The sequence below is a fragment of the Dermochelys coriacea genome, chromosome 4 (genome assembly GCF_009764565.3).
Source record: "Dermochelys coriacea isolate rDerCor1 chromosome 4, rDerCor1.pri.v4, whole genome shotgun sequence".
NCBI classification, from domain to species: Eukaryota; Metazoa; Chordata; order Testudines; family Dermochelyidae; genus Dermochelys; species Dermochelys coriacea.
In genome coordinates this window covers 16,968,920-16,996,381 of record NC_050071.1, presented here as the reverse complement: position 1 = coordinate 16,996,381, position 27,462 = coordinate 16,968,920, and the positions used below count along the sequence as shown (strand labels likewise).

Below are 27,462 nucleotides of genomic sequence, written 5' to 3'. Positions count from 1 at the left end.
TAAATGGCTAAGGAGACATTGCTTTATTCAGAAACTTTCACTGGAAAGTACAAATGAAAAAGTTTTGTGCACAAAACTTCTGTCACTTATCCATGGTTAACGAGAGAAGGGTTTCCTGGGGTGATTGCAGAATGTGCATGTGGACACAGGTGAGAAAGTAGTAGATCTGATAGAGTCAGAGATGGTTATTTTTCCTTTGTAATGATAGTTTGAATTTGAACTTAATTACACCACTGCAAATTCGGTTTAACACCTTTGAAGTCAATGGCATTAAACCAGTGAAATTGAGCATCAGAGCAGAATCAGGCAAAATAGAGTTGCAAACATCAAACTAACTTAAGCCACTGATGCTGTAACCACTTCCACCATCAACTGAATGTGACCCTTGTTTTAAAAGTCACAACATTTAAAAAACACAACTGTTGGATACAGTTTGAGACCTTATAATTAATTAGGTCTGGATTCTGCATTCAGTTACACCAAGCAGAATTTGGACCTCAGATAGTGGTTGAGGCTGGGATGCCAGAATGAATACTAGCATTAAAAATGTAATGAGTTACTGGGGTGACAGTGGTCTGGTGTCAACCACTTCCGGTTGGGATTCTCCTGCAACTGTCAGCTGGGAAATTTGTTATATGGCCAATACTAACCTCAGACAGGGAAAAGCATTCTATGGGACATCTGTTGAAATCAATGGGACTAGTCACATAAATAAGAATGGCAGGACAGGACTTTCTTTACCCTTAATCACTACTAGTATCCAAGAAGGGGCATCAAAGATAAATGAAATTCCACCATTCAACAGTGCCGTACAACTGGATGATTGTAAGAAGCCAATAGGACCATTGATTGCAATGGCATTTTGAAAAGCAAATTATGAACTCATGTACCCTTTGAAAATTGAAGGCCTTTCTTAATAAGAATTTGACAGGAATGGAAACAGCAAGAACCAGGGCCTGGATTGCTTAACAACCATGTTCAAAGTCAGCTCCTTGCTCTACTGAATATGAAAAATCTAGAGAAGAGAATCATGTTTGACTTCCTTCTAGGAGCTGGTAAAGGCCAATTCTCATGTTTGTATACTGAACAGTTATGTATTGTGGTAGCAGTTTTTAATTTGATACACTTCTATGGTGGTTTGGAATTCTTTATTGTTGCTTTTGCAGGTACAGAACTGATGGAACATGGAGCCAAAATCCTGAAACTCACATAAAAGTTGTAAGTTCCCAGACAGTCTATGAAACAGATAAGTGACAGCCAGATGGTGCTCTGTTACATGCCTCCGCTAATTCAAAGTAACTGATGTTAATGGGGATGCTCTGGCTTGGACTGTTGTAACTGAGAGCATGTCTTCATTGCAGATAGAAGGTGTGTTCTTAACCCAGGTTAAAATGGCACTGTTCATTGAGGCATACTCCTCCCGGTTAAACTCATCCTGTGGCAGTCTCTCCTTCTTTTGGTCAGACGCAATGACCCTTTCCTGTCTTAGGCTCCAGGCTTACACCCTACACTGACAAAGGCTATATTCTTCTTTTGCATCATTACTAGAAGTCTGGGTCTCTTGGCTGCCTAAATTATGCCTGCCTATCTGGTTGAGATGCTTTTTACATTGTGGTAGGATTTAGGCTCATGAGTCTGTTGTTCACTCCCTTTCTCTCAACCACACACAGCACATAGAAAACCTAGGATAAGACTTTTCTAACATTCCCTCCCCACCCAAACTGCTGTGGAATAATATTTTTCCCCATTCCAGGTTAATGAAGTCAATAGCATAAAATAGTCCCCATTCCTTAACAACAAGAATAAAAGCCTTTTTTTTTTTCTAATAAATGTAGATACATACATTGACTAAGACAGTTGCATAACAATTCCCTAATATAGAACTGTTAGAATTGCAGGCTTTCTGGAAGGATATTGGTAAATAAATCATCCCTACTGTAGTGTATGGCACAAATTGTCTGCCCTGTAGAAGGAAAAACACTGCAATACTTACAAAGATAAATTTAGGACAAATTCCACCCTCAGGTACAGATGAACAGCTCCCATTGTCTTCAATGGAAAGTGAGGGTGCATATCACAATAAAGAACTTATCCCCTAATGACCATCAACAATATTACATGGGAAGAGATGGGAAAGAAACTGTCTCTTCAGCTGGCACCTAAACCTAAAGGAAAAATATCAGAACTCCTGACTCAGCTGCTCACTAACGCTCTATGCAATTTTCTTTTTGACAGATTCGCTAATGATTAGTGACTAGAGCTGGTCAGGGTTTCTTGTTATAGCAGCTATGGATGTACTTTTTGGATCAAATATGGATTTTTTTAAAATTTTAAAAAATTTCAAATGGAGGTATGAATCCCTTTAGCATTCTTAGACATAATCTGCACCCTTCCAGGGGTCTGTGGACCACAGATTGAAAAATCACTGTGCTAGGCTTTTGGGTCAACTGTTTCCCACTATACTCTGGCATGAGAGAAAAGCCTCTCTGTGTGACATCACAACTTTTCATGTAGCATAATTGGGACTTAGATCATCTAAACTGAGGGGAGGAATGTCACATGGGCTGAACTCTAAAGAACATGCTAAACAAAAATGAATATACACGCAAAATCAATGATGTCATAACAAGAAAATAAATGTTTAAGCTGGATTTTCTAAGGCTCTTAGGATCAGTTAGATTTGTTCAGGTTATTTAGCACCTGCTGAGCTGTTCAGTAACCCAAGGCCTAGCTTCAAATGTATAATGTATTTCTTAATCTCCCTCCCCATTAGTCATTAGAAGAACAGAGACAAAAAATCAAACAGTGGCTGCCATTTTCAAAGCCTTGTACAAAAATAAATCAATGTTGTCATCCTGCCAGTTCCAGAAAATCTTGAACAGTCCTTTGTAAATTTCACTTTGCGTTTGTACATTACAACAGAAATAGTTAGTCCCAGTTGCCAAAGCTTACTTCTCAGTCGGACCCAAGGGTGACTTAAGTTTAAGTTCCCCTGCCTGGGTATCTCCATTCAGTATCTTCTCTCTTATTCAGGTTTTTTATAAATCTATTTTTGAATGAAATGCATTGGCGGGGGAGAAAAGAAAAAGCAACAGCTCAATTTAGCCATTTCAAAGGGCACATCTGGGATGTTATCTGCATGCACAGGACTCCACTGTCATGTTGGGGTAGACCTTAAGCACTACGTTCTTATTTTCGTCAAAGAATAGGATGCTGAGAGAAGACATTTTGTCAGGAACGCAGCAAGGCTCAGGAATACCAGGGATGACCCCAACTGCTCTCACTATGCTCTGGATGGTGGCATGATTTGATGGCTTCAAGACCTGCAGAAAAAAGAACAAGAAAAGAAGGAAATTATAAGGTGTATGTTAAAATGGAACTGTATTGTTTACATGGTAACACTGTTCTTCATTGTTTGGGTCAAAATATAGCCAATTCCCTGAAGAAAGACAACGATGAGCCAAAAAGGCTAGCTAGCGGAAGCAATTCTGAGTACCTCTTTTAAAGACTTCTCAATCGTCATGTTATATCCCTGGGGATATCTTCAGGGAATACCACGCTTGGATTAATTTTACTGGCCACTAGGTGTCACTGTTGCTCTACAATTCAGCTAGAGTTTCCTTATTCTGAAGAAAGTGGGCTTAACTTCTTGCAGGAGATGCCTTTTAAAGAGACACACCCCATCTAGGGGCAACGGCTACATGAGAAACATAGACCAAGACACTTTGTACTGATGGAAATGGTGGTGTAAATTATATGCCGGATGTAACTTAGTCAGAAAAATGCATCCGATGAAGTGAGCTGTAGCTCACGAAAGCTTATGCTCTAATAAATTTGTTAGTCTCTAAGGTGCCACAAGTACTCCTTTTCTTTTTAGTCAGAAAAGCAACTCAAGTGGGTGTAAATGTACCTCTGATTGGTAACTTATACCATCATTGCACAACTAGACCCAAAGAATTCACCCACTCTGTAGTACACCTATTTACACCAAGGCAAAATTCTGCTCTCAGTCACTAGTGTAAACCTGAAGATACCTGGAATTACATTTCTATAACTGAGCAGAATTTGGACCACTGATTATAACTAGAAAACAAAATCAACTGAGCTAACTTCATTGTCTAATATGAGTAAAATTTAGACCAAGATTTTAAAGACACTTTCATTTTCAGTAACTTAACTAGCCATACCAGTAACGCAGGAAAATACAGTAATACAGCAAAAACCAACAATATGATTTTTTCTGTTGATACTGTCCTTTAAGAAAGATATTCAGAACTTCATTTTATAACTCATCTCAGACCTAAAACTTGGGAATCACGGAGTTAAAAATACTCCTAGTCAAATGTCAGGCATGTATACAACAAGGTTCATTGGGCCAAATATTCAGAGAACCTGCAATTTTCCTGACACAAAAGATAGAATTTGTGTCTGCAAAAATTAGTCTCAGGGATGAGACATCTAACTACCCGATTTGCAGGCCCAAATGATTTTCCATGGAAAAAGCACAGGAAAAATTTGGAGATTCTGGCTCATTATGTCATAGGCACAATATAATTAGGAATATCTACCTGTAATTAAGTTGGTGATGTGCAGGGATCTGCAACCTGCCTCCATTTAAGCAAACAAATGCCAACTGTATTCTTCTGCTTTATCTCAGAGACAGGTGATCCTTAAATTCCAACCACAATGAGTCAGAATGGACATTTTCTGTATCATGTTGCTAGAACTATTCTCAACGAGCATAGGAACCATTTGATGCAAGATTCAAAAGGATCCATTTGGGAACATCCCACTGTTGTTTCTGTGTTAGGGTTAACATAATCCAAACTTTTTTTTCTTCTCTAGATGAGAGGATCTATCCCTGCACTCTGAGTGACTGAGCAATGCATGGGACCCATCCTGAGTTCCCTAAACTCCATTTTAAGGTAGTTAGATTTGAGGGCAGTCAGGCTCACAACTTCAAACATGTCTAGGCACCTACCTTCCACTGAAATCTCTGGGAGTTAAGCGCCTACATACCTTTAAAGGATCTGGGCCTCAGGAAGCACTCTGTATCTACCAGCAGCAAGACCCCTTTTTTTATTTTTTTTAAAAAAACAAGAGTTTGTCAAATTCCCTTTTTAATTTCTTGCAGGAAAGTTCAATAAGCTTTACATTATTATGACTTTAAATAGAAAAAAAAACCTACCACAGACCTCCATGTCCCCAGTGCAATCAGGCATGATGGAGTGCCTTAAAAGACAGGAATTCTAAGGAGAGCCCTCTTTACAGCCATAAGCCAAATATGGTTGAAAAGGGACTCCTCAAAAGTACAGTTATCCAGACTCATAGATCCTGCAGCGAGACAGCTTTTTAAAGAGAGATTGTGATTTCCTCTGCAACATTTTATAGAGCATTTTAAAATTTCAGTGCTCCCACAACCTAAGATTTTTGTATAAATTTTGAAGTCAGAAAGCAGGTGATAGATAAGGTTAAGGTTGTGTTCTGCCCTTGTTCCAGACACAGCTCTCAATGAGCATTCTGCACAAAAAAATCAAGGGGCGCTTATGGCTCTCAATATCTTAGGGTCCCTGTTGCTCTCACCAAAAAATCAGTAAGAATCCTATTATTGATAAAATATCCACGGTGCCTATTGGATTGATAGGAATTGAAAATGGATTTTCATATTTTTGCTCAGCTTCTTATTGGGAGCCCTGAATGGCTCTTCAGTCAGGGAACCTGTGCTACCACAAACTCACTACATGAGGTGCAAGGCATCAGAGGATCACTGATCGCTCACCATCACTGAAATGGGGTGTAAAGTAGCGGCCGTTCTGTACTAAGAATGCTTCTCAACTATCTGAAGGAGGGGAAGTGAAGATTAATCAGTTCTAACAAAGTTGCTATTTGGTGTTTTATTTTAGTTTCCTTAAGACTTTGCATTTCTCCCCACTCTTATGGTTTCCTTTGGTCAAGTTTGAAACTATCAGCCATAATTATGTCATATAAAAGAGGAGAGCAGAGATTCACTGGTTTATGGTACAATGCCTGTCCTTAATAGCTGAGGTTTTGGTTCAGCTAATCAGTAGATCTGACTGTTTGGGTGGGGTTTTAAACTCAAACCCTGGACTACTCACTTTAGATGAAGCACTGAGATATACAATTGCATCTCATTAACACTCTGAATTAAACAGATTAAAGTACATGTCTGTTTACAAGATTTATTCCAAAGGTGCTCAGAGTAATGGGCTGCCCTAGGCATCAGAGAGAGCTTTGGGTGTGGAGGATCATCTGGCAAAGGGTCTCGTAAGTGTCAACATTATTTGGTACTGGGCAGATCACACCTATTTCCTTAAATATCTGAAATGTCTTGTGTGTTACCCTCTAGCCCACAAAAAACACACAGCCCCTAAATCTTAAGGGTGGGATTTTCAAGACACTCAGGCTTGGGCTAACTTTGCTCTCATTGACGTCAAAGGTCAACTTCACTGGCAGCAGAGTCAGGCCAAGGCTGAGCATTTTCAAATTCCAAACAGAAAGGGTTAAACTGGCATATACCCTGCATAGGGAGTGTTACATCATCTTTGCCTGAAGGCAGCCTGTTCTGTCTGGTTCCTACTAATGAAAAGCAGGCTGGATCTCACATGAGATTTTCTATTAAAGTGGGAGTGGCATAAGGGAAAAACCCAGTAACCTCCAAGTGGCCAGATCTGTGAATGAGTCCAGCTGTGGTTAGGGCTGCACCTGCTAAGCTGCACGCATCCTTGAGAGACTTGCTGCCCAGTTGAATTTCATTATAGATGCATTAGGAGTGGAGAGAATGATGTCAGCGACAAACTTTCATTCCTGACCTGGGAGAGGGACTGTCTGGCCTGTACGCTCTATGGTATACTGTAAGTTCAGCACATGTGGGTTTGCCAGCACTCTAACCATTTAACCGAAACAGGGAGAGGGTAAGGCTGGGAATTTGGGATGGGGGTGGGAGGGGAAGAGGCACATCTTTTGTTAATTACCCAACAGGTTTGTCAACCAGACTAGATGGAGTTCAGTTCTCCTTCACCGAGGGACCGCTGTGGAGCCATAAGCACAGATGAATTTCTGGTATTACCTGATGGCTACAGTATCCGTTTGCAAATACACAGCTCTCATGAATGTCAATGGGAGTCATGCGCATGGATCAAGAATACTACATGGCTCTCAAGCTACCTGTTTCTCCTTGTCATGTATTGAATTTTCATTCTCACTAGAAAACCAAAGTGGATTTTGGTTCACCTGGTGCAAATTGTATTTCACACTGCACATGTGCACACCAGGCACAGTTTGGATCCCAAAAATCAGTGGGAATTTGCTGTTGACTTTCATGGAACCAGAGGCACGACACTGTCACCTACTTCCATAATAAACTAGATACACAGGAAAGTTATTCAAAGGTCACATTTAAGTTTATGTTAAGGAGCCAATCCGACATTCCTTATGTACCCCAAAAGTGGGAATTTTGCATGCTTAAGAAATGCAGGATCAAGCCCTACATTTGTACCAAGCCTTTTAAAATATGTTCAGAGATGAAGAATGGATTTGTGGTTAAGGTACTGACCTTGGACTCAGGAGATCTGGGCTTAGTTTATGACTGTCACAGATGTCCTGTGTGACGTTGGACGAGTCATTTAATCTCCCTGTCTCTCATGTACCCGCTTGTAAAATGGGGTTAGTAGTCCTTCCTTTGTTCATCTCATCTATGTAGACTTTAAGGCAAGGCAATGACTTTCTAAGGCAAGGACTCTTTCTTATTTGTTTGTACAGGGCCTAGCACAATGGGGCCCCAACCTCAGTTGGGACCACTGAGCACAAAGTAATATGTACGATAAATAGCAACCGTTACTGTGAAGTGCATTTAGTTCTCAGAACCAAATTAAGACCTTATGCAACTGAGCTCAACCCTCCATGGACTCTCACCTGCTTTCACTGAGCATGAATTTGACTCTAAATGTTTAAAGAAGAGTGTTAAGAAACGACTATGGTTTCTCCAGTAAATTGGCAAAAGATGGGAAATCTTCTTCGAAGGCTGGGTAAGCACACTGTCTCCCTTTAGCTTCTCTACACATCAAACAACAGCTTTGTTAAAACCAATTCATCTTCACTTCCCCTCCTCCAGACTGCTGAGCAGCATATGTAGTGCAGAACGGATGCCTTAGACCCTGTTTGGTGGTGAGTAATCCTTATTCTAGGTTTTCCACCTCCTGTAGTGATTAACACTCAGGCAGTGAATACAAACTAGTTCTGATAATAAAATGATCACAGCAGAATGGGAGGGTTGCATTTGCTTTTTACTACCAGAGGTGCATGGCCATGGGAATCAGGCCCACGGTTTGTGAAGTGTTTTACGGCCCTTCAGGGTGCTACACAAAGAAGGTGCTACGTACAGAAAGTGCATGTTCTTATTACCCTTTCCATTTTCTGGGGTTTGGCAGTGTGTGGGATAAAGGGACTTCTCTTTTATCTCGGGATTTCCATATTTTTTTTAAAAAATATACCGTAAATCCTTATAGGAAACTTGCTTGTTATGTTAACAGGCATTTAGCAGCAACCGTGGGTGAAATTTTCAGAAGCTCTCAGCATTGGCCAAACCGTTGACTTCAGTGGGAGCAGAGCTGGCAAGAAGTGCTTCTGACAATCTCACTGTGCACCTATGGTGTATTTAAGCGTATTTTTGCAAAAGCTCATTTGTTGTTGAAGGTGCACGTTCTTATGTACATGAAGTTTGACCCAAAGCTCACTAAAGTCAATGAAAGGACTCCTATTAACTTCAATGGGCTTTCGATCAGGTCTGTTTTGAATACGTGCCATTTACCCGCTACATGGCACTGCTGCCTTCTTACCAAGCCATCACGGTACCATCAGGAGAATGTGTGTTTCTGAATGGGCGCCAATTTTGAAATGGCATGTTACTTACTGTATGTGAACTGTTACACTCCACCAAGGGCTGAGCTACTCTTCACTGGGAGTTGAAGGCCCAGATCTTCAAAGGTATTTAGGCACCTAGCTCTCATTGAAATTAAGGGGAGTTGGGTGCCTAAATACATTTGAGGATCTGGAGCCCTGCAGAACGAAGCCATAAGAAAATACTTTTTTTTTTAAATCTAGAGACCCTAAACAACGTCCAAGGAACTGGTCCACTTAACTATGCAGATGCAGCTTCTACACCAGCACGCTGAAGCGTAGCATTTATAGGGAACAAATTATTGTCCAGAGATAGAAAAATAGTGTCATCATTGTAAGACATGATCCAAATCACATAGAAGTCAATAGCAGATTTCCAGTGGGGTTTGGAGCAGTCTCATACAGAATAACTGGCAGCTTAAAATTGTTTTCCTTCTTTGTTTTACTTCTTTCAAAAATCCATCTGTTTGCCCATATTACCGGCTCACAACGTGCCCAAGTTCGTTTAAAATGTAATGTGCTTTCAGATAGAAGGAGCAGCTGAGAGAATTAGTTTAAAAATTTTTGTTTTTGCATTCCTGTAAATTAAAATAGCCACACTAATCTATTTCAAATATTGCTACATATGTGAATTATTTGCTTTCGGGACAAGGTCAATCCCCAGATCAATTTTTTTTTACAGTTGCGTTTAAAAACCTTATAAACAAGGTTGAAATTAGAAGCGCAGAAACAGCCTTAACCAGGGTGATGCCCAGGGCATTGTTATAACTTAATGTCCTTAAAGTTAACATGGAAAAAGTCCAGGTCAAATTCCTGTTGAAGTTAAGGGTCTGTTTCAAACCCATACATGGGGATACAGGCATGATAGAACATGGATGCTATCAATCACATAGGGAGAGGCCAAAAAGACCCAGTAGAATGTTTTACTACCACTGAAAGACAATCATCTTGTTAAAACCTTTTATTGGACCAACTTCTGTGGTAAAAGAGCCAACCTTTGAGCTCCACAGAGCTCTTCTTTAGGTCACTGTGGCGCTCAAAAGCCTGTCTTTTTCACCAACAGAAGTTGGTCCAATTAAAGAGCTTACCTCCCCCACCTGTTCTTTCTAACAACATGGCTACAAGAACACTCCAAACCTCGTTTTCCTTTTGAACTCTTGGCAAAGGCACAAAACTGAAGCCAGCCCTCAAAAGTTTTAGAGGCTGATCCTGCAACCTTAATTCAGGTGAGCAGTCTCCCTGAAATCAACAGAACTGCTTACATAAGTAAAGGCTTCCTGAGCAGGCCCATTTCGGACTAAATTATCCTGGATGTTACCATACATCTCATCCATCTTTCACTGAAAAAAGACATCATTCTGATTAATCTGAAAAATTTTACACCGATTTGAAATCATTTTGCTTTCAGTGCTGACCATTAGTTACATGAAAAAGAGAAAATGGTGAAGATAAGGCTATGGGAAGAACCATGAACCCTACATCTACTGTAGTTTCCAGTTTCTAGGAATAATTTGTGCGTGTCCCCTCTCCTCATTTTGGGTCTTTGTTACATATTGCATCCAAGGCTGGGAGATGTGGGCATGACCCTCCAACAGAGCTACACCAGAAATAAATTTGGCCTACTGATTTCAAGAAGCCAAGTTCATACAACAGTTTTGGGGCCAGATCATAGAACCCTTACTCACCAGAGTAATCCTTACTCATACCTATAATCTCAAAGCCATAGGGGCAACTCTAAAGTAAGGGTTCCAAGATCAGGTCCCTTGTGCTTATGTATGTATCTCAGGATGGCATTGGACAGAGGATACAGCTCTTTAGGAAATGACTGTTATGATTTTGATTTGATTAGCTCCTGGGCTGATCCTCAGAGTCCCATCTACTTCTAGGACTCTACACCCCCCTGCCGCTTTCAGAGCAGCTTTAGAGAATTGAAATTTTAGAGAATTTAGAGCTTTAGAGAATTTGCTCTGCAAATATTTACTACCAAGAATAGCGCTTACTACTCTGAGTGGTCCCATTCATTGGTTTCTATTGGGACTAACTCAGTATGGTAATTACTATACTTGGTCATAAGCATTTGCAGGATCAGTCCTTTATTATGCTTGATTAAACTGGACGGTCACCAGTTCACACATTATTATTACCCAATAAGCAATTTACAGCACATTTGGACTCTGGACAAAAATAATTCTTCTATAGTACTTTGATTTTATATCTTTGCATAAAGCAATTCTGACTTCCTATTAGCTATTTTTTAACAACCATCCCTTAAAGAACAGACATAAAATATTACTTATTTACTACAGTCTAGAGCTTAATAGGAGCCAAGCTGGATTTTACTGATGTAAACAAACATGTGCAGTTCATAAAATCTAGATATGTTTTCCTGAAGATAGGAGAAAAAGGCAGCGAGGAAAAAAAAATACTGTACCTTTGGAATGGGGAATTGGCATTCACCTGAGCAGTAATATGCATCAAAGGATTTAGGGGAAATAATCCATTCGCTCCAGCCAATGTCTGCAAAATCCACTTTGAGATAGCGCCGCGCACAGTATCTTGGCTCGTTCCATTGCTTCCTTCTTGCCTTCTTCAAGGTTTGCTCATCAAACTGGAGTGTTTGGCTCTTCTGGTGGTTGTTTTTTCTCTGCTTCTTCTTACCCTTTGTCCTCTCTGCCAGCCGCGGCTGGAGGGTTTTGTAGGGTTTCCTGTCTTCCCATCTCTCATCCTCATTGTACTGGTACTCAGCACCTGGGAGCTCGTTGTTCTGCAAGAGCAACAGGATATTGGTGGAACGTTTCTGTCGCTGTTCACCAAGGATGCTCTTTGAGTGGCTTTCGGGTCTGGGGAAGCCCTCAACCAGGGAATTTTGGTGTCCTTGCAAGCTAGAAACAACACTCTCTGGTTCTGAAATAGCAGAGTCATTGGCGTAAACCAGGATGTAAGGTTCATAGCAGGACAGCATCCTCCTCCAGGAATAGCGGCCAGTCAAGGCCATTTTCACACCAATCAGAAGTTCATCATTCTGCTTTGCCTCACTCAGGACATGAGTAATGTCCTTCCACTGCCAGGAAAGGACATCCCGATAAGCTGTGGAAACATTTATTAGAAAATGTCCCAGGGTTCGAGTTTGGTTCCCATCAGAAGGAAAGCTCAACACTGAAAGATCTATTTGAATTTCAGGTTTCCTGTGTCCATGACGAGAGCAGCCTCCGGATCGGGGACAACTCCAAGTAGCATTTAGTAGGTCCCCAATATAATAATGTAACGAAGCTGACAAGATATTTTCAGACTTGGTTAGGGAGGTCAGATTAAAAACATGTGGCTCTTTGCTTCCTGGGCTCCCTAGAAGAATAAATATTCACATGAAAACACAGAAAATTCTACCACCACGAAAGACCAAAGGGCCAGTGTTACCTGTTGCTTTGTATTATCTTCACTAATCCCATGGAAAATTCCCCATTGACTTTAATGGGAGCAGGAGCGGACCATTACATTTGAATATACAATCCCCACACAGTCCTCCCCATCCTGCGTTCGATTTTAAAGAACGCACTTTACTGTTCAGTTCTCACTGGCCAAGTGTCCACATCACAGAAAATTCAACAGCAACTAGCAGTTTTATTGGCAACCTCAGGAGAGAGGCCAAGGATTGACTGAACTTGGAAACTAACTAGGTACTTATACATCATTAGAATATTTGAGTGCCTAGCACATATCAATGAGTGCATCCACACTGCACCTTTCTGAGGTCAGGAAGAAAACGATGTCTCAGGAAGCAGGATTGCTTAAAAGGATACACCGAAGACTGCAAAAGAACATCCATGAATTTGACAGCCAAGTGTATTTTTAATGCACGTTTATTTAGCATGTGTGCAAATGGTTAGCTTGACATCCTTAGAGAACAAACGTTCTTTCTCTGTCCAGGAGAGGTCTGGCAGGGGCAGTTGCAGTTTAGACCTCATCCAAAACCCACTGAAGTCAATAGAAAGACTCCTACTTGACTACACTGGGCTTCAGATCAGTCTTTTTAAGCTTCAACATATCCATTTACCAGTATGCTTCAACCCTAACATCTTCCTACCAACGGAGGATAGGTGTAGGGAATGAGCTAGAACTTAGAAGAGTTGGGCTCAATTCCCAGCTTTCTTGTGTGACTCAGGCAAACCAGTTGGGCTGGGATTATCAAAGGTGCCCAATTGAGTTAGGCACCCAAATCCCATTGAATTTCAATGGCGCCTTTGCAAATTCCATCCTTAATCTCTCTGCACCTCAGCTCCTCATCTGTAAAATGGGGACAATACTTTTGATCTTTATTTTTTGTTTAGTGTCTAGAGGTCATTCAGAAACGTACGTGTACAATGTACCAGGATAATTACTAATATAAATTGGGATGTGTTACACTTCTTCAAAAATATTGTGAATTTCAAAAACTAAAAAACAAATGTTAAGCGCTATAAGTGTTCTGTTACATCAGGGCCCAGGCACAAAGTCTACATATCATGCAAATCTCACTCAGAATAGAACCCTAGTGCTGGCCCTTTAACCAGGGTAAATTTCACCCTGTATTTGTAGATTGGTTCCCGGCATGCTAGAGCAGTGGTTCTCAACCTTTCCAGACTACTGTACCCCTTTCAGGAGTCTGATGTATCTTACATAGCCCAAGTTTCACCTCTCTTAAAAACTACGTGCTTACAAAATCAGACATAAAAATACAAAAGTGTCACAGCACACTGTTACTTAAAAATTGTTTAGTTTCTCATTTTCATCATATAATTATAAAATAAATCAATTGGAATATAAATATTGTACTTGCATTTCAGTGTATCATATACATAGCACTATAAAGTCATTGTCTGTATGAAATTTTAGTTTGTACTGACTTCGCTGGTGCTTTTTATGTAAAACAAGGCAAATATCTAGATGAGTTGATGTACCCCCGGAAGACCTCTGTGTACCCCTGGGGTACATGTACTCCTGGTCAAGAGCCACTGTGTTAGAGCACTACATATCCATTGGGCTAGAGATTGGAACAGCAACAACTACAAAATTAGGAGAATGATCAAAAACATATCCAAGTAAAAACAAAGCAAGCCTCTAAAGATGTGGAAAAGCAAAAGGTTTTCTCTCTAGTCCCACCAGCCCAGGAAAGTACATCAGGAGCCACAGTACGGTTATTTTAAGGTAAGGTATCTTGGGTAAGGCAATAAGAGAAGAAATATTTCTGCACAATTGGCTAATCCATGACATGATATTTTACAGATCTTTATTACAAATTAACGGCATTCTTACAGCATCCTGTTTTTAATGCAGACTACAGTCCACAGCATCAACTTTCCTCCAGAATAAGCAGGTCACATTTTGATCCAGTGCACTAAATGTCACATTTCAAGGTTTAGAAGTCAAAAACAACCCGTGCATAATGTTTTAGAGATAGGAGGAGGCTGCTAAAGAAGAATCAAGATCTGAAACAAGGTGTTAATGAGAAAAGACATCCATGTTATTGGAGTGGAAGGGTCAAACACACCCTCTTTCCTGTACGCATGATCAACAAGGAAACAAACCAAGGGCAATAATTCCATATAGCCACAATGCCGTGCCAGTGAGCAAGTTCTTGTGGAAAGGGGGATTTCCATGGCTTTCAAACTACAGAGGTCAGTCTAACAGGTATCTCGCACCACCCAAAGACACACTACAACAGGGGCCCGGAGTCACCAGGGCATTTAAGCTTGTGTTTTGATTATCAGCATAAAAGTGATTCCATTGGGTCGCAACAAGCAACAGCAGGTTTTCCTTAAAACAAGTTCTATGCTCAGATTGCGATGACGTTTATATTGGTCAAACTGGCAGAAATATAGATTCTAGCGTTAAGAAACACCGGAGAGCTGTAAAATTGGGCTGTATGGAAAATACAGCAACAGCCCCCAAAAGGACTGGAAACAAACCAACACATTAGAAAAACAAGGGAACATTAAGTTTAAACCTTCTTTGACATCATGGCAATCCACCTTCTCAAGAGTCTGAGGAGGGATTTTAGCTCACAGGGTTTTGAAAGAGTTCCTTCATCTAAAAGAAGTGACAAAATAAAATCCAGAAGTGCCCCTGTAAATAGGGATGAGCAGGTCTTTGGATAAAGGAAGTGACTGCTGATATTAACCTTTGCCCAAGCACTTCAACTGAACGCAAATCAACACTTTCCCCCCCTCTGATGTTCCAAAAAGTTTGGGGTTTTGGGGGAAGATGGAACTCTGGGCTTCCAGATTCTGACTGGCAACATCAAAATTGCCAGTAAGGTCTGAATAAAGCCAGCAAATGAAGTAAAAACCCACACCTAGCCCATCTCTTTCCCATTTTTTGCTAATAGAGCCCAAGAGTTTTAGGAAAAGTGGGTAGCGCACAGTTAAGGGATGGAAAACATCTATTCTATTATGTTCATTGTTCTGCAAAGGCAAGGAAGAATAGTTTATGCAAAACTTCTGACCCAGCAGGAAAAACTAAGAATCCCATGCAGACAAGAACCGGTTTTCACATGCTTTCTGATGGGTTTTGTGGATTCGAGATGTTCAGGTAGGTCAACTTCCAGGTGCTTAGATTAAATAAACTAAACTGCAGAATGCTTTGAGATTCACCCAATTTGTGTCTATGAATCATTACCTGAACACCTGGTTTTCAACCAAGATTAGATCCTACTTTATTTTGTTTTAAAAACAGGGCAGGCACAGCCTCTCTTACTACTTGTCTGTGCAGCACCTAGCACATGACCACCTGATCTCCGTTGGGGTCTGTATGAACAAGTGAATAATAAATACATCTACAAATAATTAATTACATCAATCTATTCACAGGGACAATTATGTTATGAGTGTATCTGTTGTATGAGCTTATTTTTACATGCAGAGTCAAGTTTTTCTTTTTGGATTTTAGCAATTCTATTCATAACAAAAATGGTAGTTCAGAATCTCGGAACAAAAGAAAATGGAAACACAAATTAATCTGCTCTTGCTTAAAAAAGAAAAAAAACTAACTGATTTGTGATGCACATGAAGGGGGCAATATTTATTTTGATTAACAAGCAAAACCAGACAAGCCATTCTTGTACTCTTACTTAATAAATAAATAAATAAATAAATAAATAAATAAATAACAAAAAAAATTTTTACCATCAAACATCACGTGCTACCAATAGATGGTGCTGCTTTCATACAACCCACCTATGGAAAGACTGCAAGGAACTAATCCAGTTTCCCACCTGTATGTAACTCATGCTGGCTGATTATTAGCTATTGTCACTGATGTGTTCTGTATTTGGTTTTTGAATTAGATTAAAACAAAAAATACACAAAAATGTATGTCTTGGTTTGACATCACTTGGGAACAGAGTCCAATTCACCCTTCATGCAACAGGGATAATGGATTTCAAAGCATGGGCAGCAGACAAATTAAAATAAACCCCTGAAGTATCAAACAAAGGATGAAGATTTAAAAGAGGGTTTAGCCACAAGGTACATGATCCTGCAGTTTTTTCCTCAGGTAAAACTCTCATCCATCTCACAGTGAGACAGCAGCACTTAAACCCAAAGAACATAAGCTACTAAGCACTGGCTCCCACAAACACTACAGTTCAAACTCTTGATTAAAGTCAAGAGCTACTGAGGAGCATGTTACAGAATAGGAAAGTCCTGTAGGATTTTTTTTTCCTTTCTACAGTCATGAACCAGACCAGCCTTTGGTGTAAATCAGCCTTTCTCCTTACTGACTTCAGTAGTCAGACTGATTTACACCAGCTGAGGATTTGGCCTTTATCATATGAATAATGGCTAAGAGGTTTCTTTGTAAAATAAATATAATTAAAAAAAAAAAAGACAGACACTTTGGGCCTGACTCCCGTTTACATGGCAGAGCAGTTTAAAAGAAATTAGGCCTGATAATACCACTTAGCTCTTATACAGGACTTTTCATCAGTTGATCTCAAAGCTGCTAATTGATTTCAGGTGTCCCGAGCCCCAGTTCAGTGCTCTATCTGCTACGCCACACTCTCTCCTCCCAATAAGAGGATTTAAAGAGTTTACATACAGTATAATCTACTTGAAACAGCAGTTTATGTCTCAAACAAAATAATTCTACAGGTCAAAAATCTAAGCACTCTCAAGGGATGGCATCATAACAGCCCTTTGATATGCTTTCCACATCAAACAAAACGGCGGAACACTTCACTGCCTATTTGCATAGTCAATCCTTCCCTGTTGCTATTCAGTTGTGTATGAAATGTTCATCAACAGACCTGAATACACATCTCAGGGTATTTTATGCCGAAGAGAGAAAGCCCAGAGAGGAGGGTCTACAATACTGGAGATGGGCCTGGTGGCCAATACTCCTGCCAATGCTTTCTCTCAGGATCAGGCAGCATTGGGAGATGATGTCTTACAACAGTTGAGCATTACTGATTTGCATATGGTTACTGAAGCTGATAATCAGAAGGAGAGATCCGTTTATTGGCTGAAAATATGAAGCCAGATTCTCCGCTGGCACCTAGATACCACAAGGTCAGATTTAAAAGGAGAAGCTTGTTCCCATTAAGGCACGTAAATGAAGTCGCCAGATTTTGCTATTGTATGCTCAGCACTTCGGAAAATCAGGCCTTATGGTTTTCAGCCCCTTGTAAATTGCAATGGACAAGAAAGAACTTGCTTACTGTTATTACTTATCAGGCTTATTTCAAACATGCTTATTGTTATTATTTGTATTGTGGTACCATGTAGGTGCCCCAATCTGGACCAGAGCCACATTGTGGTAGACACAGCACAAACACACTTAATTGCTTATATTCATCCTGAGGAGGCACACATGGTCCAATCACTAGGGCATCAGACTCACCCAGCCTCAACTCCCAGTCTGTATTGACTCACCATGTGACAGTGAACAAGACATTTAACTTCTCTGTCTCAGTTTTCCTGCGTGAAATCCTGACCTCATTGGAATCAATGGCAAAGCTCCCCTGGAGCCAAATCGCACTCCTTTCTGTAAGAGCACAAGTGATGGAGCTCCACAAAGACGGGTAAGCCTTGTGCGATCTATAGCAGGAAGGTTCCCTCTAAGTAGAACAAAATATGTACATATTCTATGTTTAGTATGACACACTTGTAGACAACACCCTTAATCAAGTCGGCATTTGCCTCCAGGGGAGGTCTACACTGTGGCAGGGATAGATGTTCTGAGATAGATCCACTGGCAGTCGATTTAGTGGGCTTAGTAAAGACCCGCCAAATCAACTACAAATCACTCTCCAGTCGATCCCTCTACTCTACCCCCGACGAGAGGAGCAAGGTAAGTCGATGGGAGATTTTCTCCCATCAACCCCCTGCAGCGTAGACCCCACGGTAACTTGATATAAGGTACGTCAACTCCAGCTACGTTATTCACGTAGCTGGAGTTGCGTAGCATAGGTCAACTTACCGCGGTAATGTAGACATAGCCAGTTTCTACACAGTGATATCAGACATGCTAGTGAAATTACGCATACTTCAAATGGGAAACAGATCCCTGATGGCACTGTGTGGTACCTTTTCGTACATGAGGATTCTTCAAAGGCAACTGTTGTGCTTTCTCTTCCTCCCACAAGAGCCCACAGCTGTTTGTGCTGCCTACTGGCATAAGAAGTATTTTTAAAAAGGCAGCATGCCTGCGAAAACTGACATCACCAGCATAAACGTATTCATGTTACAAGGGGCATTCCCAGGCATCAATAAGCTGGAACCAGTCCACTAACATGTGGTGTGTTTACCTTTACAGAGGATATATTGACATTTTTATGGACTGCTAAATCTATCCCATGGGTGAAAAAGGATGCAATAATGAGGGATATTTAGCTATACAGTCATCATTATCCATAGTTTAAATTAGATATTAAAGCAGTTTACTTGCACCAGTATATAGTTAAGAATGTATCAGCATTTCCATTATAAAACCCTGTTTTCATAGGTTCATAGCACAACTGAGGTGAAACTTGGAACAGAAGATCTCAAGGCTGGGAATACAATTTTTGATGCCAAATTTCTTTCCCCCCTAACTTTACCCTATCCCTTCCTATCAACCTTCTCCCAAACTCCCCAATTAATTTAGTTATTTCTAAATTATCCATGTAAAATATAAAACTTTCCAATTTTGTTAAACAGAGCACCAGATTCTTTTTTTAAAAGAAGAAATTTCGGCTGTAATATTGCTCTGATGGTTGATACCTAGAATTTAAAAAAAACCCACCCTTCTATTAAAGTTATAATAGCTTTAATAAAAAAAACTCAGAAAAGCAACAAACATGCAAGCTCAGTAACTAAATTACAGGAGGCATTTTATGACTGGAAAGATTTTAATATGCATCTTACACATCATAAACATACTATGTAGCGAGTAAATGATATGTCTTTTATAAATTAAACACAGAGGTCATACCGGCTCTGAAAGTAATATATGGTTTATAGTACCCATCCATGAACTGTGGACTTCTTTCTTTAAAAGATTTGTTCCAGTAATATTCAATACTGCAATCCACATGTAAAGTAACTGCAGAGGTAGTGTGTGTGTGTGTGTGTGTGTAAAATCATCTGTAAAAGTGGATAATATGGATTCAATACTGCAATCCACATGTAAAGTAACTGCTGGCATGTATAAAATCATCTGTAAAAGTGAATAAGTAGATTTTCATGCCTGGGCTTGTGGATTTTCATCCCAATTTCATAAGGGTGATTTTATTTGCTCTTTGATAGATATATATATATAGATAGATATCTAGGGCCTGATTCTCCTCATTTACACCAGTTGTACAGTACTGTAATTAAATTTGCTTCAGGTGAGTTACTTCTTATTTACACCATTGGGAGAAGAATATCAGATCCATAGCGAGTGTACTCTAATGTAGTACAAAGACTAATATCAGTAAACTGGTTAAACCATGGGTTTTTCAACTAGATAACACATAAGGCCTGAGTCTCATATCACTTACATTGGTGCAAGTCAGGAGTAACTCCACTGAAGTCAATAGAGGTACATCAGTCAATAAATCCAGCCTAAGAACAGAATCTACACCAACCAGAACAAATTCTGGGCATGATCCTGCAAGCCCTCGTCCTGTGTAGCTCCTATCAATTTCCAATCAGAGAAGGTTTATAGTGCCAGGCCCCATGTTGCTAACTCATAATGTCTCACCTTTCAAGTTTCTTATGCAAAGAACCCGATTTTGTTTGTATTTCATCTGAAGTGGTGGGACTCAAGGGGTCACCAACAACTTAAAATATATATAGGTCACACTTCTATCAGAATGTTTTGAAAGCTGCTGTTGCAAATGACCCCTGAAAGAGGTTAGAGGACAAAGAGTAGAGTTTTCTTTATTTTGTTTTTCAGTCTGACTGCAATTAATGATTAGTCAGTTTCACTATACTCAGTTTCCCGAGGTGTCCGTGTGTGGGTATTTCATGCCACAACAAAGGGAAGGAAAACAGTCTTAAAAATAAGAAAAGGTGGTTATAAAACCACAAAAATTGGCTCATGTAATACCTGAAATCACTTTAAACACATTAAAAAAAAAACTGACTCCCTTTCAAGTTGATGGTATCCCCTTTCATGATACTCTGGTAAAGGTGTTTTAGTTTGCATTTCAGAAGTCCCATCTTCCAAGATTGATAACTCAGACAAACATTTTTTCCTGGTTGTAACTTTGTATTCAAGGCCAGAACCTCAGGTAGTGTAAATTAATACAGTTCCATTGAAATCAATGAAGCTACACCAATTTACACCAGTTGAAGAGCTGATCCCCTAATGTCCTAGAAACCGGATCAAAAAAATCAGGTGGGTTTTTTTTCGTTTGGTTGGTATTTTATTGTTTTTTCTCCCCCCTCCTATCTCTTCTTACAAATGTGATTGCAACAGCACTTAACTAGCACTAAGAAACCATTAAGTTAAAATCAAGTTTACATGTCAGACTTATGTTTATAAAACTAAGAACAGTACTGCAGCTTTAACTGTACATTTCCTTAATCTACCCCTTGTTATGCTTAAATCTTCTAGCTCATGTGGTATGTAGAATAACTCACTTTTGGGACGTTCTGAGACAAAGAACTATAAGCCTTATTCTCTGCCTTACTCCAGCAAAATTTGTTTTTGAAACAAATGAGGAGTTTTACCCGAGCAAGAACTGCAGATTTCATCCCATGAATATATCACTACTATACGTTTCTGACTGCTCTCTAGTTTACAGTCTGATCCTGCTCTCATTGAGATCAATGACTGAACATCCATTGAATCCTATGCAGGATTAGCCTCATACGCAGGATGAATCAAGAGTAACTCCATTCAAGTCAGCGAGAGGAAATTGTGCCAGAATTTGACGCATCATATGTGATGTATATTCTCACATGTATTTAAATTTAGTTCATTGTTTTTACTTGGTGAGGGACTTTTAAGGTTCTCACTGACTGATGTAAAAACTCAACAATTAAACTTTTAAGTTTATTTAACTGTATTTTTAAAAAAATTTATTTGCCTAAATGAAAAAGAAGGTGTGAAGAAACATCAAAATCAGAAAAGAAAAACAACTACGTAATTCAGTCCATTTCTCTGCCACTGCAAGATTATCCCACTATAAGCAAAAGATTTCAGTTCAGCGTAGGGTGGACTCTTCAATCCCAACTTCCTTACGTACTTCTGAAAACTCCACCCATAGCAGGCAAAGTTTTAATTTGACAATAATCATGAAGTTTGTTTTCATTACTTATTTTTTAATCCATATTTTCAACTGCCCTTGTCGCTTTGTAAGATTTCAGCGTTCAAAAGTGATGCCCTTTCTTTTGTTTGGCTAAAAGATTGGTAGGATTTCTAGTGATGGTACCCAATTTTTGGACTCATTAGACTACATGTGTTATCTTTATAAAGTCCAGAATGTTTGCCAGCTGGGTTAGTTGGAAATCTAGCAAAGAACTTTCCTTTATGTCATGTTATCAAAATTGTATAGTAGCCAAAAGTTCTTAATGAAGGTAAAGTGTTGTGGACAGCAAGCTTTCAAGAACTTCCATATGTTTTCTCATTTGCTATTTTTGATAATTTTATTTTCAGAAAAATTAATCTACCTCCTTTCTCAGTTCCACTGTAAATTAGATCTGTGGAAATTTCTTTTTCTGAACTCTTACTCTGGTCCTATTAAGGACCCCATTCCATCCTCATTACTGACACAGGCAAACCTGCACTGATTTCCATGAGAGCTTTACTGCTCTCATGAGTAAAAGATCAGTCCCTTATCAGTTAGGGACATCATCCTAAATTATCGAGGGAACGGTGGCAATGAGGTTTAAATACTGTCATATGAACAGGAATGGGGGGCGGGGGAAGAGAGGGAGAGTTGAAATTTACATGGAGAATGTCTTAATAAGCTAAGGACAGAATCTGGAAACAAAACAGCTCAAAAGGGAAATACTGTCAGTGTCCTAATTCTATTGCATTATAAGCCAAATATTAACTATTTTTAACCTTAAGTAAATATAAGATTTTTTTCCCCCTGCCATCCTCCCCCATCATTTGATCTAAGGTTTTATAGAACTGCAAGTTTCTGCCATCAATAACCTTACAAATGAGCTGCTGTATCCTAAGGGAAAGGGAAGACAACCCCTAACTGGTTAAATATTTTGCATAAATACTTATAAAAGTGTCAGAAAACTTATAACCACTTCAAATTTATTGCTTTGGCACTTGAACTGTGAAAGCATTGGGGAAGGAGGAAAGGGGTGAGTGAACAGTGTGTTCATAGGACTGCTGCCACCCACAGTCAAGTAACAGTATAAATATAATCAGAAAGACCACAGAGATGGGATTTCAACCAAAGGCCTTCTAGGTTTAGAACAATAAATATCTTTAATCAGGTGCGTTTAAAGGAGCAAATACCACTCAGTCTGGATTGTATCATTCCCTTTTTCAGCATATTTCAGAATCAGGCCATGTGCATCAATAGGAAACATTGAGAAGGCTGCAGCCTGCTGCATATGAAGACTAATGTTAGGAAAGAGACCATGCTTTTAAAAAGATAGGACAGGCAGGATTTAAAGTAGGTATTCCCTGTCCCTCAGCACTAAAACCGTACAGAAGCAGCTTAATTGGAACAGTGTAGGGAAATCTTTACATACCTCAGGTCCACAGGCTCCGACACCAACAGATTTAGGGTCTGACCCTGTAAACATTTATTATGGGTTGTCCTGGACAGACCATCTCACAGTAGTAAACAAGTAATGAATGTTTTCAGGATTGGGCCTTAAGTCTCTTGCTTCCAGAGGAATTTGGCTACTCACAGTAGTTTGCACTATGCCCAGTGTATGCACAATCAGGTCCTTAACAACCAATCCATACCGTAGCCTTTAAAGAATCAAAAGCTGGGATTTTCAAAGAAGCCTTGGGGGAGTTCAGCAGCCAGCTAACTGAATTGCAATGGGAGTTGGAGAACTACTTCTCTTAGGCGGTTGTGAAGTCCCAAACAATGATTTCATTGGGACTTTTGCAAGTGAAACGACAGCAGCATTGATCAGTTAGTGTCATGAAAAATATTTGATTAGTAAATGAGGCTTTATAATGTGTCTATAGCAAGGCACATATTGCAGGGATGGAGAAGTCTAATGGAATATAATAGTTTGGAATCACAACACTATATTTCAGGTTTCCAGCATTTATTTTTGACCCCTACATATTAAAAGCTCCTGAAATGACCAGATAGCCAAACTATCAGGAACCGAGGATACTTTTTCCCCTTTGCTGTTAACACCTGCTTCTTTTGGTACACAGTCTTGGTGGATTGCCAACATACAAACACGCTTGGGCAAACAGTACAATTTCCAAAAGCATCTACGTGACTTCAGAGCCTGAGTCCCATCGATGTGCTTTGGAAATATTTAGGTATTCACTTATTTGTATAACAGCAAAGATGTGCAATTTTTCAAGTTTTCATTTTTTCTTTAAAGATCTGAATTAAAAAAACCCAAAACCTAGCCCATCAACGATGTGCTACTTCATGGCAAGAAACTAACTGCAAAGGACATGAAGCCAAAAAGTAGTGTCAAAATAGGCAATGTAGACTTTTTTTCCCCTCTTTAGACAGATATTCCCGAGTAAGAAGTGACTTTCAATATTGATAGGTTTACTGGTGCATTTCAGTTTAAGGCCGAAACCTCAATTATGCCAAAAGAGATAAACTCCATTTAACAGAGCTCCCGAGGGGTAAATTATTCTGTATGCATGACTATACTTAAAGTAAAACCATCTTCTTCTTCCTGTATTTGTTACTAAATAGACCTTTGCTGAAATCAGCTTTAAGTAATTATATTTCTATATCTAGCTGCCTGAGAGAGCCCAAAGCCACTTTACAGTGTTATTATATATGCAAAACACTCCTTGAGTTCGATGGGAATTATAGAACACCTATAAGGATAACCCTTGATAGGAGATATACAATACAACTTAGCTAAACTTGAATCTCTTTTGGATAACAGGAAGTTGCAGAGAGTTGATGTCCCCACCACCTGTTAATTACACCAAAAATCCCCTCAATTATGCAAATCCTTGATTAGACACAATCCCCATGATATTTGGTTAATCAGGGTTGTACTGTATCACACATGGCACTGGGCTACCAGAGGGATAGGAGCATTAGCAATATAAATGTATATAATTAGAACAAAATAGATAATACACTAATTAAACCATCTATATGATGCGGGTATGCATTACATCAGAAGACATATTGGCATATGTGTAGGGAGCACTACTTGTTTCTTTCTTTCACCTTCAAGTTACAGACCCTGAAGTTCCCTGTCAGTTTAAACATGATGTACTCTAGGGCCCCGATTCTGCAAAGACTCATGCACATGCTAAAGTTAGGCCCCCACTCTGGGAAGCCTAATGTGCATGCCTATTTCATTCTCCTGAGCAGGCTCATTTTAAATGAGTTGCTTTCTTGAACCGTAAATCCCGTATACTACAGAAACATCTTGCAGTTTGCAGTGCAGCGTATGCTCACAGGTAATCCTAATGCTTTCAACAACTGAAACGTGCAACTTCAGTTTGATTTGATGGTGTAAGTCAGGGCAGCTAGAAAGAGGGGATTTTTGTATTGAAAAGTCTAAACGGTATATTAACTGTAAATGTCATTTGGCCAGTAAAGCTCCAGAGTGTATTTATATTGTCATCCTACAGCTTTCACTGATGAATGGATTTTTCAGGAGCTGTGCATGTTAGAGCTTTGGGGAAATCTCTTCACAGTGGTTTCAGACAGCAGAAGAACATTATCAGCACCTTAAAAATTATGGGCCTGATCCAGTCCCCACTAAGGTCACCGGCCAAACTCTGATTGACTTCTACAGTGCAGGATCATTTATTAACGTTACTTGACATTTCCTTTACTCGAACTGGATACAAGTGTTATCAATTTGACATTATATATATTTGGTTTTATATGCGGGGGCAAATGCATTACTAAACAGCTTATTTTGGGCTGTGTTGAAACAGACCGGGATTAACCTCTCCAGCTGCTAAAAAAAGGAGCATCCATCTCTAAACTCATGTAGGATCCAGCGATTATTATACGCACATATCACCACAGGGATTATAGCTAAGGTACGGCTAGAAGGTCTCTGGCATGCGTATTGCACAGCCAGCCCCCCAAAATACACACACCAAAGCCAAACCCCCAAAAGAAAAAGGAATCTCGGACTATAGGTAAACTGGTTTCAGAGTAGCAGCCGTGTTAGTCTGTATTCGCAAAAAGAAAAGGAGGACTTGTGGCACCTTAGAGACTAACAAATTTGTTAGTCTCTAAGGTGCCACAAGTCCTCCTTTTCTTTTTATAGGTAAACTGTTTCCATACGGAGCTTCTCTGCTTTTTTAAAATTTGGATTATTCTCACTCTGCAGACCAACATGCTTCCCTCTAGTGCTCATACCCAGCGCAAAGCCCCGTTACATTTCCCCCAGCCCCTTCGCATGAAGTGTCAATTGCATTTTCAATGACAGCGCAGTCAGCTACACCAACAGCCTTCACCTCTCTCCTCCCACCCTCCACAAGTAGCCACAGCCACACAGCGGATATAGATCTACCAAGCCTCAGTGGGAGGGAGAGGCTCCCAGGTTTCGGGGGTGGGGGTCACCTTTAGGGGGTCCAGTAAGGCAGCCTTAGAAGTTTCTGCCTCTTGGGAAGAGGGCTCTGTGGGGCTTTCCAAGCGGGCGAGGCGCTATCTTTTATTGGACCAACTTCTGCTGGCGAGAGAGACGAGGTTTGGAGCTTACTCAGAGCTCCTGACATTTCAGATAGGCGGCGGGGGGGGGGGGGTCTGTTTCCCCCATGCATTGCCCCTGCTTTTGACAGCCCGGGAGACGCACACAATTGCGAGAGACTCGCCCTGGGATCCGAACACCTACCGGGGCTGCGGGGCAGGGCGGCGAGGAGCGAGGGGGTCACTACTCACCCGCTGGCAGGGCTCGGAAGCTGCGGACCGTGTTGCCCTCCCGGAGCTGCGGAGGCTGGAGGCTGGGGGGCTCCTGGCGCCGGGCGCCGCTGTACTTGTCGTAGAGCCGGAGCATGTGTTCCGAGACCTTGTCGCCCGGCGGCGGCGGGCCAGGGTCACCTGCCGCCCGGGCTTGGCCGCCCGTCACCGCTCCCAGGGCAGCCTTCCTCCGGAGCCCCACCAGGTGGGCTCGCAGCAGGTCCCCCAGCGCCAGGCACAGGCAGCTCCAGCCCAGACAGAGGCACAACAGCGAGCGGGGCGCCCCCGCCATCCTGGCCAGCCCCCCTTCTGGAAAGCCGGGCGTGCAGCGAGCCCCCCTTCCCGCCCGCCCGGGAGCGGGTCGCCCGCAAACCAGCCCCGCGGCTGCTTCACCGCCCGCCCCGGCCAGAGAGCGGCGGCGGCGGCGGCGGCGGGGGGGGGGGGAGAGGAAAGAGGGGGGAAGAAGTTGCGCTCAGCAGCGGGGCTACGGCTCGGTGCTGCAAACCCCGGGATCCTGCCGGCAGGAGGCTTTAAAACCAGAAGGCATGCGTGCAAAAAAAAAAAAAAAAAAAAAAAAAAAGGAAAAGAAAAGAAAAGCAACCCCCGCGTCGCCGCCTTGCCTGGTGTTTGCAATGAGCTCGGGGGTGGGGGGTTCCCCTTCCTCGGGGCGGGTTGTTGTTGTTTTTGCGGGGGGTGGGTGGAGGGGCGGTGGTTTATTATTATTATTATTATTATTATTATTGCAGGCGGGTGAGGGGGCGGCGGAGCGGAGGCTGAAATCGCAGCCGGCGGGCGCGGGCGCAGCCTGGCGGCGTTTTGTGCGCGGCGCGGCGCGGCTCCCGGGGGCCGAGCGGGGTCACCCGCAGCCAATCGCGCCGCCGGCTCGGCCGGCCCCGGCCGCGAGCGAGAGGCAAAGCGAAGGGGGAAGGCGGCCCGCACAGGCAACACCCGCGCGAGAGCGGCGCTGCTGGGCGCGGGCGGCTCGGTCACTCGGGGGGGGACCTCCCGCCGCCCTCTTCCAAGCAAAACACCCGGGGGGGGGGCGG

General features: G+C 41.2%; 1 protein-coding gene across 1 annotated transcript; it reads right to left on the bottom strand.

The window, feature by feature from the left end:
- Positions 1-27,462, bottom strand: BMP3 (bone morphogenetic protein 3). The gene is made up of 3 exons (XM_038401058.2): positions 26,399-27,462; positions 11,348-12,258; positions 1-3,323 (listed from the first exon to the last, which is right to left on the bottom strand). Exons 1-3 carry the CDS (start codon positions 26,706-26,708, stop codon positions 3,132-3,134), a joined length of 1,413 nt encoding a protein of 470 aa, XP_038256986.1. The 5' UTR covers positions 26,709-27,462; the 3' UTR covers positions 1-3,131.

What these genes read in the sequence shown, in the direction of transcription:
- BMP3 (XM_038401058.2), bottom strand. Translation starts at nt 26,708, where the DNA reads ATGGCGGGGGCGCCCCGCTCGCTGTTGTGCCTCTGTCTGGGCTGGAGC. An exon ending in CTTCCGAGCCCTGCCAGCGG is followed by an intron (nt 12,259 to 26,398) that starts GTGAGTAGTGAC and finishes TTATTCTTCTAG; the next exon opens with GGAGCCCAGGAAGCAAAGAG. An exon ending in GCCAATTCCCCATTCCAAAG is followed by an intron (nt 3,324 to 11,347) that starts GTACAGTATTTT and finishes TTTTTTCTGCAG; the next exon opens with GTCTTGAAGCCATCAAATCA.